General features: G+C 31.3%; 3 protein-coding genes across 3 annotated transcripts; 2 read left to right on the top strand and 1 right to left on the bottom strand.

Moving 5' to 3' along the window:
• Window positions 1-724: 724 nt before the first annotated feature.
• Window positions 725-1231, top strand: DFL_003135 (uncharacterized protein; the record flags this gene model as incomplete). Its single annotated transcript, XM_067632029.1, has 3 exons — window positions 725-791; window positions 874-1114; window positions 1171-1231. The coding sequence occupies 3 exons, from the start codon at window positions 725-727 to the stop codon at window positions 1229-1231; spliced, it is 369 nt and encodes a 122-aa protein (XP_067494516.1).
• A 12397-nt stretch (window positions 1232-13628) lies between these two features.
• On the bottom strand, window positions 13629-13948 carry DFL_003134 (uncharacterized protein; the record flags this gene model as incomplete). The annotated part of the gene is made up of 2 exons (XM_067632028.1): window positions 13629-13759; window positions 13816-13948. 2 exons carry the CDS (start codon window positions 13946-13948, stop codon window positions 13629-13631), a joined length of 264 nt encoding a protein of 87 aa, XP_067494515.1.
• A 3508-nt stretch (window positions 13949-17456) lies between these two features.
• DFL_003133 (uncharacterized protein) lies at window positions 17457-18087 on the top strand (the record flags this gene model as incomplete). The annotated part of the gene is made up of 3 exons (XM_067632027.1): window positions 17457-17679; window positions 17835-18000; window positions 18066-18087. The coding sequence occupies 3 exons, from the start codon at window positions 17457-17459 to the stop codon at window positions 18085-18087; spliced, it is 411 nt and encodes a 136-aa protein (XP_067494514.1).
• Window positions 18088-18301: the final 214 nt, after the last annotated feature.

The following is an 18301-nucleotide window of genomic DNA, read 5'->3' as shown; positions in this document are numbered from 1 at the left end:
TGTATATAGCTTTAAAGTTATAAAAACGTCTATTATAGTTATGTAATTTACTAAATTTTATACTACATCCCTAGCTTAAAGTTATGCTGTATAACTCTAAAATTAATATAAATATCTGGAGCTATTCTAAAGAAAGAGAAATATTTAACTAGTTATTATTTACCTTATTTACTTTTTATTCTTTTATATCCTTAGCTTCGTTTATAGCTTTAACTTACTTTATTATTATTATTATATTATTTTATATCTTTACAGCTTTATAATATTATTATATCTGTTACTGTTGTTAGTTACCTTACTCGTACGAACGCTATTTTTGCTAATTCGGTATTATATATTTATGCCATACCTTATTAATAATGCTTCGATGATAGTTATCTATATATTATATTTCTGGATACCTATAATAATAAGTATAATTTTTATACAAAAATAAACTCTTTATATATATAATATAAGTTTTATAATTCTATGCGTTTAAGAATGTAGATATTAATTTATATTAAATATGGAGCGTTAGGGCTTCTTGCGCTTTTAAGCCGAAACGTAGTTTTGTCGTCTATAATCTACCAGCGCTTATAATCATTCCTGAAGATCCTGTCATATATTAAACTGCGGCTTCATAGGCGCACAGGTATAGTGTTAATACGCCAAATACCCTCCATAGCGTAGCTCTTAGTAGCCCTCTACCGTTATCAAATGACTGTATTATCGCTGGAACAGTATGGGGGCCAACATTAGCAGACGGCACACCTATACCCCAGCTTACCCACCTTCCTGCCAACCTAGACGTACGAGACCTGCAGAACCAGCTGGCTGCAGCCAACGCAGCTGTGACTACAGCTAATACAGCCTTAACTGCTTCTAATACAGCACTAGCAGCTGCCAATGCGGCTCTAGCAGCGCACGGAGGAGGTACAGGTGATGGAGCTAGTGGAGTTAGTGGAGCTGGTGGAGCTAGTAGCGCTGGAGGAGTAGTAGATAGGAGTGCTACCCATGCTCAGGTCATCACTGCAGTTGACGCGGCACGAGGTATTCCGGGCAGTGCAGCTCCCCTGCTTACTTTACAGGATGTAATGGCGGAATTAGCCCATTTACGCGACCGTGTAAATGCGTAAGTTATAGCTCTAGTTCTTAGACGGTATGTTAGCTAATTTAAAATAAATTTAGGATGCAAAATTATATACAAGCGAAAGACGCTGCCGCTGGAGGCGTAGCTTTTCCACTTTAGTGCCTTAAGAACCTTATCCTTTGTTTGTTTATTTTGCGTGGCTGTTCGTTTTATCTGAGATTTTATGTAATATAAAGTAAAATAATATTCTTATTTTTTTAATCGAATAAGTTTATGTGCGTAAAATAATAGTTGTACGAGCTGGCTGATAGGGATTTAGTCAACGTATCCGTTAGTAACTTCTTAAAACTATGATGTTTTAATCTAAAAGTGTTATTTCTTATCTTTTCTTTAATTTAGAAGTATTGTAGATTATAATGCTTTATCTTCTGTTAGTTGCTATCTATTGTGTTTACGATTATGGCGGTAGTATTGTCCATATACAGAACTGTAGAAAATAGAGGAAACGTTGTTTATGATTAAAGCGATATAAGGATTAAGAATAACAGCTTCCGAAGCTAAATTTCTTTAGTTCTTGTATAATTAGAAGTTATTACTTCTGTTTTAGTTAAAGATTTCGTAATAACTGATTGTAGTTTACTGTTTTATGAAATAATGTTACCTTTTAGTAGATATACGTAGTCAAATATTGACTTTCGTATAATATCTTTTAGCTCATAAGTTTGTGCCTAATCTAAATTACTATACCTTTCTAGTAGTAGAGGTAGATCCTTCTTATCGACTATTTTATTATTATAATAGAGTAACTACTTGTAAATAATAGATAGGTATTAGTAAGTTTATATTACTACTTTCTAATATTCTTCCGTAGGCGCATAGGTATATTGTTTTAACTTTGCAATTATATATACTAAGTTAGGTCGGTTATCTTGTACAACGTAATTTAACAAATCAATTATACTTTAGTAGATTTCGTAATCTTCTTTATTAAGTACAGGTTAGAAAGCATCTTTTGATAATTATATGCCAAAATTTATAGAAGTTTATCTTGACTTATTATTAAGTATACTAAAATGATCTAGAATACTTTTACAGTATTTTTCTTAATCTATTTATAATATTTTAGAAGTACAATTTCTTTATATTTGTAGACCTAAAAATCGTTTAATTTCACCCATATCCTTAATTTCGTATATTTTTATTAGATACGCTTTCGTCTACTATATCATAATTATATCTTTTAAGAAGATTAGGAAGTTATTAACGTATATAATTATAATCATATTTTTATAAAAATACAGGTATTTATCTACTTCGCTTTTTATTATTTTATATAAAAACTCTTCGCCTATAAACGTATTGTTTAAGTCTTCGTTCTACAGATATAGAATTTATTTTAGGCTATACAATAACTTTAACAGAAGTAGTACCACAACTCCAATTAGCGCTTTATAACTTGTCAGTAAAGCGATAGGTGTTCTCTCTTATAAAAGTAAAGAAGTATTTAGAAATACTATTTTAATATTTAGCTAATAAACCTCTAAGTCCAGAATCGTAGTAATTATTAATAAGACTTGTACGATACATAAGTTAATAATTAGCGCATATATTTCTGTATAATAAATATTATAGCGTTATTCATAGCCTTTTACCACCAATCTAGCTTTATATAATATTCCCGAATCTATATGCTTCTTAATAAAGATTTAGCGCGTATTTATTAGTTTAATACTGTACAATACTTCTAAAAGCGCAGTCTATATCTTATTATCGGTAAGCGATTTCATTTCTCTTTGAATTATAGCTAACCAGCCTTCTTTCTTTTTACTAGTTATAGCTTCATCATAAGATTATAATAGATCGAAGTTAATTAAAGCATTTTCTGCAGTTATAAAAGTAGTAACCTCGATAGTCCTTACATACTGTAAGTATTTAACCTTAGAAGATTGAGTAATTATAATACGTAATATGCGTACCTTCTCTATCTTTCTTAGTCTTCCACTGCGTTACAACGTAATTTATTCTTCTACTTGTCTAACTTTAGTAGTTTTATCGTCAATTATTTCGTCTATAATTATTAGGTTATTTGGCTTTCTTTATTATTAAGCAGGTAAAGTATTAATTATTACTATAAAATTTAGCTTTTTAGCAAGTTAGCCTTTTAGTAACATAGTACTGATATGCTATTAATTATTATCGTATATCTCTCTAACGTTAAACTTATTCTATAGCTTTATATTCTACGGATTAGGAAGTATAGGTACTAATAGGGCTAAAATAATATATAGCTTCTTCTAGTAGCTAAAATCTGGGAAGTATGCTTTATAGTTTTCTCGTACGGGAGTAGAGCTATCGACGAATACTATATCTTTAATTATAGAGACGTACTTCTTTAAGATATTCTAGACTCTATACTGTTTTAAAGTATGAGTATATCTCAGAAATATGCCTTTTTATGCTTTATGTTGGCTGAGAATCTTCTTGCGTTTCTTCTTAAGCACTATAACGTATACTAGACAGCTAAATAGGTATATACGGGTATAATTGACAGAGTTTCTATTGAGCTATTCTTTTGAGGATTTAGGCGTTTGTTCTTCTTTTTGCTTAAGAGGTATTAGCCTGTTGCTTGTAAAGCAGGCTGTAGATAGAGTTTCTTATTAGAATACTTCTAGTAAGCTAGATTTTATTAGAATTATGGTAATAAATTCTCGTAGTGTTCGTATTACTCTCTTAGCTATATTATTCTACTCGTGTGTATATAAGGTGGAAAATTTAATTTTGATACTGTATTTTATATAAAAGATCTATACTTCTTTCTGTATAAACTCTTTTGTATTATCGAGGTATATAGTTATTACTTTAAATTATCGACTATATTTATATTCTATTATTGTTATAAATTAAATAAAATATACTTAGTATTCTAAATAACTTATAAAGAATTTTATTTATTTATAATAGGTAGCCTCGTCTATAATTATAAATATATATTTTACTTATTAATATAGCTTAGCTATAAGATCTAAATAACGTTTATGTAGTGAAGTTATTGTAAATAGCCTTATTATGTTTATGTATATACGCTCTAAGAGATATAACTTCTTAGAGGTAATAGGATTTAGATTTAAGTATATATTAACTTTAAATAAAAGGTATAATTTGTAAATTAGATTTCTTTACTTCTCAGAGGATACTTTAATCTTAATTTAAGTTATATTTTTATAAATTACTCTCTAATTAGTATAATTTAGTTTTCTATACTATTTTAATAATTCCGTAACTTTAGTTAGGAAAGTATAATCTATAGTTATTTAATACGTTAATAACGTTATAATTTCTGAAATAAAAGATCTATCTTATACTCTTTTAAGTACGTAGTATTTACTACTACTTTTCAGTATATAAAAGCTTATTTCTTTATTGAAAATTAATTATATTATAATAAAACTATTTTTCTTAAAGATATTATTCTAAAATGTAAAATATATGTTTATTTTTTTTTTCTACAGTTTTCTAACAGAATATAAGTTTAAAGTTATTTAAAGCGTATATAATATATCGTATACTTTTAAAATAGTAGTATTAATTTTTATAATAAGAATTTCGTATTCTTGAGTGGGTATAATTAAATTATTTTTTAATCTTATCTTTCTCTCTATATTGAAAAAAATGTAGGTTTTAGGTATAAATAAATTATAATTCTTATAGATTTAATTGTTTATGTTTAAGTCTATATATTATAATTTTCCAGAAGTACCTTTATAGGTATTTCTTTTAATATTAGCTTTATATACTATTATTATGTCACGAAGTTTAAAAATTATAAGATAGGAAGAAACGTTCTTCTTAATTTTTTAATTTAAAAATTTAAGTTTTGGATGTTTAATAAAGTAGTGTTTTTTTAGATGGCTTATACCTCCATAGGTATTGTATGAAGGGTAAATTATCTTATTCTTCTTTTAAGAAGTTATATTCTTAGTATTAAAGCTAGAACCTACGTTTTTCTTAGTATTAAAGTAAATTTTTTTTTTTGTACTACTTTCTTTAATTCTATTATCCTAATTAATTATGCGTTTAAACTTTTGTTTATTTTTTTTATATACTGCTAAGCTGGTAGCGTCCGTAGCTAGTGGCAGCGTAGATGTAGAAAAAGCTTAAGATTTAGCACTTTTCTTTTCTAACTTTCCACGTCTACGGGTATTACGCCCATAGTAAAACAAAATTATTTATTTAAGAATATAATCTCTTAAATATTTAATTATATATATCGTTTTATTAGTAGCATTCGTCGTATAAAATTATATAACTGTATAAATGTTAAGGTATTAATCTCTGATTTCGTTTAATATCCCTTTAGTAGTATTAATAAGACTTAACTATAAGAAGATAAAAAATAAGATATCACTTTTTTTCTTTTATATTTATATAACTACCTCGAAGTAATGTGAAATAATTGTATATATATCATATTTTTCTAGCTATATAATAAAAAAGAAAAGACAGTTCTTAAGCACATTTATAATACCTTTAATATTAAGCTTATACCTTTTCTTAAGTAGATTTATTATAGCTTTAGGTAATAAGCCGATAAAGATATTATATATATTGTTATAAACTAATTTTTATATAATACTACCAACGAATAATTTAGCTGCTTTATACTTATCTAACGATTTAGTATTTATAATATCTACTATTTTAATAGTAAATAGGAAAGCCTTAACTTGTTCTCTAGCATCTTATAAAAGTCCTGAAATACTAATTAGTAGCGCTATAAGGGTATTAATAATAAACTTTAATAGTCTATAGCCATACTTTATATACAATCTTAGCACCTGCTTAATTTTATCAAGCCAGACCTGGTAGTTACAGCTATTTATAATTAAGATAAATCTGCTTAGAAAGGTAACAAATATAGACATTGCGTTCTAAAAGATATATTATGCAGCGTTATATCGAGAATTTAAAAAGTGAGGTAATCTTTGCGATTCTGAGATTACGATTAGTAAAAATCTGCAGATACTGCGATAAAGCGTAAAAACAGCTAAAACACATTATACTTAGTTGGTAGATACTCTTCCTAAAATCAAGAAGTCGTGCTGATAACGTGTTAAAGGTTCTACAGCTCATAAGTACGCTAGAAAGTATATAGGTCTGTGTATGTATGATTAATGATCGATCGTCTAAATCCCAACACATCGTAGATCCGCCTGTATTTATAGAGCGGTACGTATAGACCCGGCACTACGCCTTATACGGTATATCGCAACATTTATAAAGCTTTCTTATTAGTAATATATAATTAAATATTAGCTTTTTATAATATAATAGTTTTATTTATGACTCTCTCTGTCGCTCTACCTAATTAGTGAATACTATTAATGGTTAGTAAATTAAGTAGGTGACCAGATCGTGTAAAAATTTCGGTAACAGTTTTGTGAACAGCTTAAAAACGTGCTAGTATTTCTATAATTAAGTTCAAAATTTCAATTTAAACAGCCTTATTATATTATAATTTAAATAAAACCTTCTTTAAATTATATAGTATTAATCCCGCTCCTCGCTATATTACTTTAATTAGATCTTTTGAAATAATATTCTCTCTAACCTCTACTAATAACTTAATAAATAATTACTTGTTGATTTCAGTGATATTATTACGTAAAGTATTATCCGCAATATTATTGTATTGTTTACTATACACTACATTAAATCTAATATCTAATAATTGTAGACGATATATATTATACGCTAATAAACACAAAGCAATGATATTCTTCTAAATATAATAGCTAATAAACTCTACGCTAATATGACTATTGTGATTATCTAATAGTAGCATACGCGTATAATTATTGAAAGTCTTTATCTTTAATTCGAATACTCATTCTAATTATTAAACGCTTAAGTTTTTATCCGTCCACCTATTAAGTAAAATTATAAATAACTAGTTTTTTGTTAATTAATTAATATTATTAATATACCAGTTAAATTAATAATAAATACTTTTAAAAATAATGAATAGAGGAAAAATAACACTGTACGCGCTAATATATTCGACAATAGTAATTGATTTATAATTACTACATCAGGAAAAAAACACATTTCCATCCTGCTCCATCCTGCCCATCCTAAGGCAAGATGGGCAAGATGGGCAGGATGGAAACCTGCCTTCCGGGTGGAGCCCTTCCATCCTAAGAAGCCCTTTCCATCCTAAGGAGCCCGTTCCATCCTAAGAAAAGCTTGCATCGAATAGAATAGTTTCCATCCTAAAGAATAGTTTACATCCTAAAGAACAGTTTCCATCTCAAAAATAATCTCTATCAAACGCGTCTTATTCAAATCTACAGAGGCACTGTATACGACCATCTAAAATAATAAAAATATAGTTGAAAAAATCACAATAAACATTAAACTTTTCAGTCGGATATCTCATAAGAACCAGACTGCACGTTTCGTGACGGGAAAGATATATATAAGGCCATAATATTATTAAATAAACAAGAAATTAATGATTTAGTTAAGAGTATCAAGTTCAGAATAAAAGGAAAGGGGGAAAGATGCATCGGCCTTTTGGGGGTCTTTAGTAGCACCCTCTGGATTTATACAGGCTTTTTGTAAATTGTCGGTACTTTTCACTGATTTAATATTTTTTTTAATTTGTAAAACTAAAGTATTTTTTATATCTAATGATTCTTGGGTATTCTCTGGAATGCTAACGACGTGGTGCTTGTCTTTGAAGATTTTGAACGCGTTTAGTTTCTGCTTGATCGGTATTAATAGCATTGATATGATATTGGTTTGATATAATTCTCGACGAGTTCTCTAGAATTTTAAATAGATTATGTATTGGTCTGGAGTGGCCCTGCGTTAGCTTTGTATTTCTATAAATAGGTAGATTCTACTTACGTTGTTTATTTAAAAATTTTAAAGTATAACTTAAATTGACAGTACTAGTTTCGAGTTTTTTTAAAGCTTTCCACAGAATTATAGCGATTTAGGAGATAGTAATATTATTTATTTCTTAATATAGTGTCGGATTTTTGACTTAATAACTATTAGAAGTATTACAGAAATATTGAATCAGTACTTGAAGTATAACTGAAGAAGAGAATAGTAATAGACTTAGCTTTTGCTGAGATTAGTACAGAATCGCTGCGGCCTTGAATGTTTGGTTAATTTATATTTTAAAAATTCTTCTTAGAAAGAAATTTATTTTTTTCTAGAAGATATTTAACTTGTTCTGCTCGAGTTGGTATAGAGAAGGAAAGGATATATTCAGATTTAATAATCTTTTAAGTAGCATCTACTACATAACTTTGAAAATTTAAAAGAAACTATTCAATTTGTATTTAAATTAACTTTAGAAAAGAGGTTGAAGCAAGACTATGAGAAGTAAATATCTATTTCTAAATATCTTAAATCTCTCTAGTATCTGGGAATAGATTTTTTGTAATATAATAGATATAAAGATCTATGTAAATAAAATTAAAATATTTAATATATATTGGTGGAATGTTCGTCGCCTTAGTTTAATTTTTATAGGAACGACTTATGATTAAAGTTGTCTCGAGTAGTTTTGTATAACTTGATTAAAAAATAGATTGAGATGGTATAATATTAGAGACTTTAAATACTGCTTAAGTGACTATTATCAGGTTTAAATCTGCTTATATTAGTTTAGTACGGGTCTATATGAAAATAAAAGAATTATTTAAATATTAACTTACTTAACCTTTTTAACAAATAACGTCCCGTCTTTTTCTCTAATTAATGTTGTTAAAATATCAGAATTATAGATAACTCTATTAAAGTCTCTTATAGTTTTGCTGGTTCTGTTGGTTTTACTATAAGCTTTATATCTGCCTCTATCTAACTTACTAATTCTGCTGAAGGCTCCGTATCCGCCTCTACCAAATTGTTCAAAATAACTTTAAAAAAAATTAGTTCCTATATAAAAGGTAAACAGAGAATGAAGATAGATCAGTACTCCACTAGTCCCAGTTAGTGATAAAAACAGGTTGTTGTGTTTTAAGAAGTAATTGTATTAAATCTTTTTGAGATAAGTTTAAAAACTTCTCTATTTTTACTATAAAGAATGTATTAACTTCCGAGGTTTCTATACGGGTTGCTGGTAGTGCTGCTGGTGCTAGTTCCCGATATGTCGCTTTTGCCCAGGCCTTAATTTGTTTTTTAGTAACTTTGATACTTTTAGTCTATAGCTTCCTAGGTATAATAAAAGCTTATTCAGGTATTATACATACTAGCTAATAATAAAAACTAAATTTTAAAAATTTAATAAAATAATAAAGATATCTCGGTTCGATATCGACATACAATAAAATTTTACAAATATCTTAATAATTATTTAAAGAGAAATAAAAAAAAAAGCTAAATATTTTAATTTAATATATAAAATATAATATATAATATTTTTTTTAAGTAGGATACCAAAGCGCTGTATAAATCCTAATCGGATAATAATATTTTTATTACTAAACTATCATCACGAGCTTAGTATTCTACAAAAACACCACATATGGAAATGTTGATTAATCGAATTACTAATCAGCGCAATTCTGAAGTTCTTCTTAGCTGGGCTATGTAGGCTTTGAGTAGTTTTTATTCTAAATATATAAAATATATATATAGGGTCTAAAAATAACCCAATCTTTTAATACAATACAATTAAATAAAATCTGGGGCATTAAGCTAAAATCGACGCGCTAGGGGTGGTGAATTAGCTCTACTAGCTTTATAAAGAACCACAACTAAATATACAACCTTCAAATTTTAATAACGAACCAATCAAGTTAAAACATCTGTATTAGTATGTAAATGTATATTAGCAGGAACTATATTAATCTCTCCACTAACTATTATAGCCGTTGCTATAGGTTCATTTTCTAATAAATTATATTTTACTGTTTTATCCTTCGTAAATTTCCAGACTGACTTTGGCTCTTTACTGACCTGAAAGAGATCGTTAAAGAGTAATTTCAAACTAGCTAAAGTTGGTTATTTAAGTAAATTAGTGAACTTAGCAACATTTACTGTATTATATTAGAAATCTACTAAAGTAGTTGACGGATTTCTGGTAACTAAAATATTAAGATTAGTATCTGGTTCAATTAATCAGCCTAGTATTAACTTTGGAAGGTTGTAAATAGTTCGGACCCGTTTCTTAGCCCAATCTATAAATAAATTATATTAGTTTTGGATTTTGAAAAAAATTTAAGTAAGTAGGAAGGCTTGAATGGATTTCTAAAAAGCTTATTAAGTTCTTCCTAATTTGGTTTCAGGTTAACTGAGAGTTCCAACTCTCTCTTTCTTGTTTTTTTAAGGACTTTTTAACCTAAATAAAGCTAATTAAGCGCTTTAACTACTATATTAGGGTCTGTATTGGTACTATTAATAATAGCATCCTTAATAGAAACTCTAGCCTTTAAAATCTTAGCTTTTTTTTTTGACTTTAGTTTTTTACTAAAAGCGGTTACTATCTCGTTAATGGCGCGAATTTTCGTCTCGCGGGCTTATACAACCGCTTTATAGTTATCGTCGTTATCTGAGTTAATGGTGGCGGAAAAGGGGTCATTAAGCTCTTTTGTAATATGAGCAAAATAAGGAAGAAGACGAACTTTTTTAAGAATTGCCGGCTAAATAGTTCTAGTACTAGCCTCAGTTTTTGTGAAGACAGGCGGTGTTTAACTCTTGAGGATCTGTTCGACGTCTTTGCGTAACGCTAGTTATACTGGGTTAAAGCTGGCCCCAGATATTGAAAGTTTGGTTTGAATTTGATTAATTGTTTATAGTTGCGAGGAGGCTTTGAATTTGACTGTACGGGAATTATAATTTCTATTTGCTATCTTATATAATTAGGTAGGGGGGGCTTTAATTTTAAGGTCTTAATTTAAAATCTAGGTGATTTTGCAGGTTACGATATAGTTTTGGTGTGGAGATGTATAATTTCGGAAGAGAGATTTATGAGGCTAACAGAATAAGTTTTGATATTTTAAAAAAAAAGTTTTAGTTTATCATATATGATTAAAAAAAATTAGAATATTGTTAACTATGTATGTATATATTGTATATTGCTTTAGGGGTACAACCGCGGGCTGTTGGAGCTATATACTGTGGAATATGGAAATGATAGCTTATATTGAATCCTTAGGTTTTAGAAGGAGCTTATACAGCGCTGTAGAAGTTCTTATGCTGTTTTTCGTTTGATAGAACGATCTTATATAGTATTCTTTAGCTTTATACTTCTAATTAAATTAAAAAATCTGAATTCTGTTAATTATGTATGCATACCCTGTATATTGCTTCAGGGGTATAGCCACGGGCTGCTGGAGCTATATACTGTAGAATATGGAAATGATAGCTTATATTAAATCTTCAGGTTTTGGGAGGAGCTTATACAACGCTGTAGAAGCTTCCATGTTGCTTCTCGCCTAATAGAACGATCTTATGTAGTATCTCTTACTTTTATACTTCTAATTAAAAACTTAATTTTCTAGTTAAAGTAAATATTAATTTATAGAGTAAATATATCTGAAGGCTTTGCTAGCTTGTTTAGGCTTGGGAATTTTTTTTCTAGACTTTTTGAGGTTTTGTATCGGCCTCTTCTAGATCCTATAAATATACTAAAATAAAGATCGGAATGAATGTTGGGAATTATGTTATAATATTATATTTTAAGATTAGTGAAGATCTATAATTAGCTTATAATTACTGAATTTTTAGACTTTATATCTCGCTATACTCGCTCTTTATAATAAATTGGTAATATTATGTCTTTAGATTTTAGGAAACTGGCTAGGACTTTTAACGGCCTTTTTAAGTGTCGTATCTACTTTTAAGCCTTATTTAGATCTTTTAAATGATACGAAAAATATATTAAAATAGAATATTAATCCTTCATTTCTATATTATTAGAAAGCGGGGTAAATTAGATTATTATCTTTTAAGAAATACCATTAGTAAACGCGAATAGTACCGAGAAAAACTTGGATTACTCAGAAACAACCCCAGAAAACTTTTTTATACAAAATAACAAAATATTAAAAAATTTAAATACTCGATAATCTAATTAACCAGAATCTTTTATTCCTAAACTATCTCTCCCAGTCAAGAATACAAGAGCCCCATTCAGTATTTTCTTAGATCCAATAATTGCTCAAATAAAAAATAATCCATAGTTCCCTTTTACTAACTTAGAGAATTTTAAATTGACAAAATAATTTATTAAAGAAGATATTTCTTAAATAACAATTAATCAGTATTTTAATCACAAAATAAGTTTAAGCGCTAGAAATATTAATATAAAATTATTCGAGTCTACTTATAGCCTTCATCAAATAATTCAGAAAATAGATGAAAGTCTTGGAATAAATTCATTCAAACAAAATATATTTAATTTTAAAATTAAAAATTATCTAGGATTAAAATATTTTTATTAAGATCTTATAAAAATCATCGCATATCTCTTACAACAACGTTCATACGCGCAGGAGATGTACTTCATACCTGAAAAAATTTATAATAAATCTAGAGAAAAACAATATATAGAACTATAAATAGCAGATTAATAGCATAACCAATAGGAATTTTTACCATCCAATTATAATCTTATACTAATCTTCTATACTTCTAACACAACCCATCTCACTAATTTCTCTGGTAATAAACATCAGGAAAAAAACACATTTCCTTAATTCCATCGGATGGAAGCCCTTTCATCCGATGGAACACTTTTCCATCGCGCTCCATCGCGCTCCATCACGCTCCATCGCGGTCCATCCCAGTCCATCGCGCTCCATCCTAATAGGGCCACCCGGCACCCCAACAAAACTGACACGGGCCTATACAAACCCCCCATTTAAACTTCAAAATAATATTCCTCTTCTTCAATATCAGATCCATTATCAATATCGATATCTGAATCTATATTTTCATCGTTATAAGAATAAATCTCATTCCAGGTATTGAGATCGATGTGGGTATTAAGAAGATATAAACCAATCCCATAAGAGATTAAATAAACCAAACCCAAAATAACTCAAATTAAAATAATATTTCGATAAAATTAATAGTTTTCTTTTTCATAATCCACTAAAGGATGCTCAGTGAGGCGAACGAAACCATAGGGGCTCTATATAGTTCCCCCAGCGTATAGCTTAAGCTCAGTAACAAAAGCTAGTTAAAAGGTCTTATTACTAATTGCATTATAAACAATCAATAACAATTCCAGCTTAGCTACTGCCTTTCCTTTCAGATCTCCATATTGACTCGTACGAGACTTCTGGAAGATAATGAAGTCCTTTCGAGGACCCTTCTTTTACCAGTTTAAATTAGTTCGAATAACATGATTAGTAAAAACATTTCTATGCTGAAAGTCCTCAATCGGGACCGCGAGGGTCTTGTATACTTGCGCTCTAAAGTCTGCTAAGGATGAAGGATGAAAGTCTAGTCGAAGAAATGTCTGGGAGGCCGGTAAGGTTCTCAAATAGGCATATAACGCCCAGTTAAGGTCCGGTACAGCGTATTCACGCTTAATCTAATCTATTGTAACCCATTTGCTCCTATTTTCTGGAGATTTTAAGACTACTTTAAGTTGCAATTGAGTTAAATTTGCAACTTCAATTAATGGCGTACTATATGGTTCCGCACGAGCCTTTACAGGGCCGGCTGAGACTGAGTCAGCGTAATTAGAAATATTAGAAAATAAATATCAATAAACATACCATCAATTCCTAGTCTATTCTTGCGATACTGTTCGCGCCGCTCTCTAGCCGGTAACGAATCTGAATAGACCTCCTCAAACCCATTGATCTTCTCCCCTTCTTTTACTAATTGTTCGAGATTGAGAAATCGCATTTTAAATTGATGTTTTCGATATCTGTGTTCTATTATTTGAGCGTATGCATCTCTGTGATTAGATTGAGCCCATCCTTCTTTGAACTGTTCGACATACGAGGCCTCTCCTACTTCTGTTGACCAAGCATTTAATTGACCAAATTTTTTGATAGAATCAGTAAAATGGGTCATCAAATGCATTTTAATAAAATTAAAATATCCTATAGCCATTAGCCCCGGTTAGTTCCCAGAGAGCCCTGATCAGGAGAAGAAGAGGGCTGAAGACACTTCTAAATAAGCTTACCATTTTCAGAAACCTCTAAAGAGTCTTCACTACTTTCACCTAGAGCTTCATCGCTGGATATCGCTCCTACTATGCCTGTAGCTGCCTGCTGTGGTCTCGTTCGGGCCCCCCGAAATTTTTTAAAGACATTTTTCCCATCATGAAAGCTTTGCAACTAATTTTGCATATCTATAAGAGTTTGTTCAGTATGTGAAAGATAAGTTGTATATAGAATAAAACTTATTAAAGCATTCACACAGTTTATCGCCTGGACGAAAACAGGCCTCTTAAGGTTTGATGGATCCCTTAAAGCGCTCGCTAAAGTCATAATAAGAATCTTAATAACCGATCTCATTTCTTTTCTTTGCCACTGGGAGACCTGTGTATAACTTCTGCGGAACAGTTGAAATCCGGGATAGGCTGGTGTAGAAGCCTAGCACTAATTAAAGAATTGTAACTTTTTATGTTTTTTTAAAAATTTAATTATTTATTCTATAAGATGTTTTATCATCCCTAAGTAAATGCAGTATAGGAGATCCGGTTTATATAGGTCCGCTACAGTAATTCCCAGATTTAAGAAGACCCCCGCCGAACCTATTACTCCCTTTAAACGTAATTAGGCTTTTCCAATCTCATCACCATCATCTAATCATTCAGAATAAGAGTTGTAGTCCCGTACAGGATATCCCAGGCCCTAATCGAAATCTTGGAGAGCCATAGTCGGTACCGTACAGATAGAACAGGCTTTAGGAATAATACTAAGAAGATTAATATGTTCCATATAATCTGCTAACTATCTACATAAACGAAAATGACATATTCGCTGATATTTATCTCCGCATTCTATAAGTAGGTTTGTAGGGTACATATTCAGAGGTTCCAAGATTTAACTTATAAGATTTTGTATTTTTGAATTAATTAATCGCTTCTCCAACGGCCGCAACGGGCCTTTTTTGGGCGGTATCGGTAGCAAAGCGAGCAATATCCAGGCGTTCTTAGAAAGCTGATTTCGATATTTCGAGTTGATATTACCAATTGAAAGATAGATTAGCCAGGCTTTTTTATCACCAGAGAAATTAGTGAGATGGGTCGTGTCGGAAGCACAGAAGATCGGTACAAGGCTATAATCGGACGATAAAGATTCCTGCTGGCTATACCACCAATCTGCTGTCCATAGTTCTGTATATTGTCTTTCTCCAGATTCACTATAGACTTTTTCAGGTATGAAGTGCATCTCCTGCGCGTATGAACGTTGCCGCAAGAGATACGTGATGACTTCTATAGGATCTCAATAAAAATATTTCGATTTTAAATGGCTTTTAATTTTAAAATTAAATACATCTTGTTTAAATGAATTTATTCCAAGACTTTCATCCATTTCCTGAATTATTTGACGGAGGTTATAAGCAGACTTGAATAACTTTATATCGACACTTCTAGCGCCTGAACCTATCCCGTGATTGAAATACCGATTAATTGTTGTTTGAGAAATATCTTCTTCGATAAACTATTTTGCTAATTTAAAATTCTCTAAGTTAGTAAAAGGGAACCATAGATTATTTTTCATCTAAGCGATTATCAGATCTGAGAAGGCACCGAATGGGGCTCCTGCATCCTTGACTGGGAGAGACAGCCTAGGAACAAAAGATTCTGGTTGATTAGATTATTGAGTACTTAAATCTTCTGATATTTCGTCATTTCGCACAAGAGGGCTCTTTGGGGTCGCTTCCGAGTGATTTAGGTCTTCCTCGGCACTATTCGCGTCTACTGGCGATATTTCTTGAAAGATAATAATCTGATTTACCCCGCTTTTTAATAATATAAAAATGAAGGATTGATATTCTGTTTCAATGTGTTTTTCGTACCATTTAAAAGATCTAAATGGGGCTCGGGGGCAGATACGATACTTGAAGAGGTCGTTGGGAGTCCTAGCCAATTTCTTAAGGTCTAAAGACATGATGTTGCCGATTTATTATAAAGGACGAGTATAGCGAGATATGAAGTCTAAAGATTCAGTGATTGCAGGTTAATTATAGATCTTTACCGATCTCAAAATACAATACTACAACACAATTCCCAACATTCATTCCAATCTTTATTTTAGTATATTTATAGGATCTAGAGGAGGCTGATACAGGACCTCAAAAGGTCTGGAAAGAGAATTCTCAGGCCTGGGTAAGCTGGCGAGGCCTTCAGATATGTTTGCTCTATAGATTAATGTTTGCTTTAACTAGAAAACTAAGTTTTTAATTAGAAGTATAAAGATAAGGGATACTACGTGAGATCGTTCCGTCGGGCGGGAAGCAGTATAGGAGCTTCTACAGCGCTGTATAAGCTCCTCCCAAAACCTGAGGATTCAATATAAGCTATCATTTCCATGTTCCACAATATATAGCTCCAGCAGCCCGTGGCTGTACCCCTGAAGCAATATACAGGGTGTGCATGCATAACTAACAGAATTCAGATTTTTTAATTTAATTAGAAGCATAAAGCTAAGGAATACTACATGAGATCGTTCTATCGGGCGGGAAGCAGTATGGGAGCTTCTACAGCGCTGTATAAGCTTCTCCCAAAACCTGAAGATTCAACATAAGCTATCATTTCCATGTTCCATAGTATATAGCTCCAGCAGCCCGTGGCTGTACCCCTGAAGCAATATATAATATATACATGCATAGTTAACAATATTCAGATTTTTTTAATCATATATGATAAACTAAAGCTTTTTTTTTAAAATACCAAAACTTATTCTGTTAGCCTTACAAATCTCTCTTCCGAAATCATACATCTCCACACCAAAACTATATCGTAACCTGCAAAATCACCTAGATTTTAAACCAAGACCTCAAAATTAAAGCCCCCCCCACCTGATTATATAAGATGGCAGACAAAGATTATGGTTCCCGCACGATCAAGTTCAAGGCCTCCTCGCAACCATAGACAGTTAATCAAATTCGAACTGAACTTTCAATATCTGGGGCCAGCTTTAACCCAGTATAGCTGGCGTTATGCAAAGACGTTGAACAAATCTTTAGGAGTTAGACACCGCCTGTCTTCACAAAAACTAAGGCTGGTACTGGAACTGTTTGGCTGGCGATTCTTGAAAAAGTTCGTCTTCTTCCTTATTTTGCTTATATTACAAAAGAGCTTAATGACCCCCTTCCCGCCACCATTGACCCAGATAACGACGATGACTATAAAGCAGCTGTACGAGCCCGCGAGACGAAGATTCGCACCATTAACAAGATGGTAACCGCCTTCAGCAAAAAGCTAAAGTCGAAAGAAAAAGCCAAGATTTTAAAGGCTAGGGCTCCTATTAAGGATGCCATCACTAATAGTGCCGATGCAAACCCTGACGCAGCAGTTAAAGCGCTTAATCAGCTTTATCTGGGTCAAAAAGTCCCTAAAAGGGCAAGGAAGAGAGAGTTGGAACTCTCAATTAACCTGGAACCAAACCAGGAAGAACTTAGTAAGCCTCCCAGAGATCCGTTCAGGCCTTCCTGCCTACTTAAGTTTTTTTCAAAATCCAAAACTAATATAATTTGTTTATAGACCGGGCTAAGAAACGGGTCCGAACTGTTTACAACCCTCCGAGGTTAGTACTGGGCTAGTTAATCAAACCAGATACCAATCTTGGTGTTTTGGTTGCCGGAAATCCGCCAACTGCTTTAGCAGATTTCCGATATAATACGGCAGACGTCGCCAAGTTCACTGGTTTACTCAAACAGCCAACTTTGGCTAGTTTGAAATCACTCTTCAACAATCTCCTTCAGGTCAGTGAAGAGCCAAGGTCAGTCTGGAGGTTCACGGAGGATAGAACAATAGAATATAATCTACCAGAAAATAAACCTATAGCAACGGCCACAACAGTTGGTAAAAGAACCAATATAATTCCTGCTAATATGCATTTGCGTACCAATACAAATGTTTTAACTTAGTTGGTTCGTTGTCAAGATTTAAAGGCCGCATATTTAGTTGTGGTCCTTCACAGAGCTGGTGGAGCTGATTCACCACCCCCAGCGCGTCGACCCTGGCTTGATGCCCCAGATTTTATTTGATTGTATTATATTAAAAGATTAGGTTATTTTTAG

The sequence above is a fragment of the Arthrobotrys flagrans genome (assembly GCF_004000055.1).
Source record: "Arthrobotrys flagrans strain CBS H-5679 chromosome Unknown unitig_3, whole genome shotgun sequence".
Taxonomy (NCBI): Eukaryota; Fungi; Ascomycota; class Orbiliomycetes; order Orbiliales; family Orbiliaceae; genus Arthrobotrys; species Arthrobotrys flagrans.
Note: the sequence above shows the minus strand (reverse complement) of the source record. Positions and strands in the feature narration are given on the sequence as shown.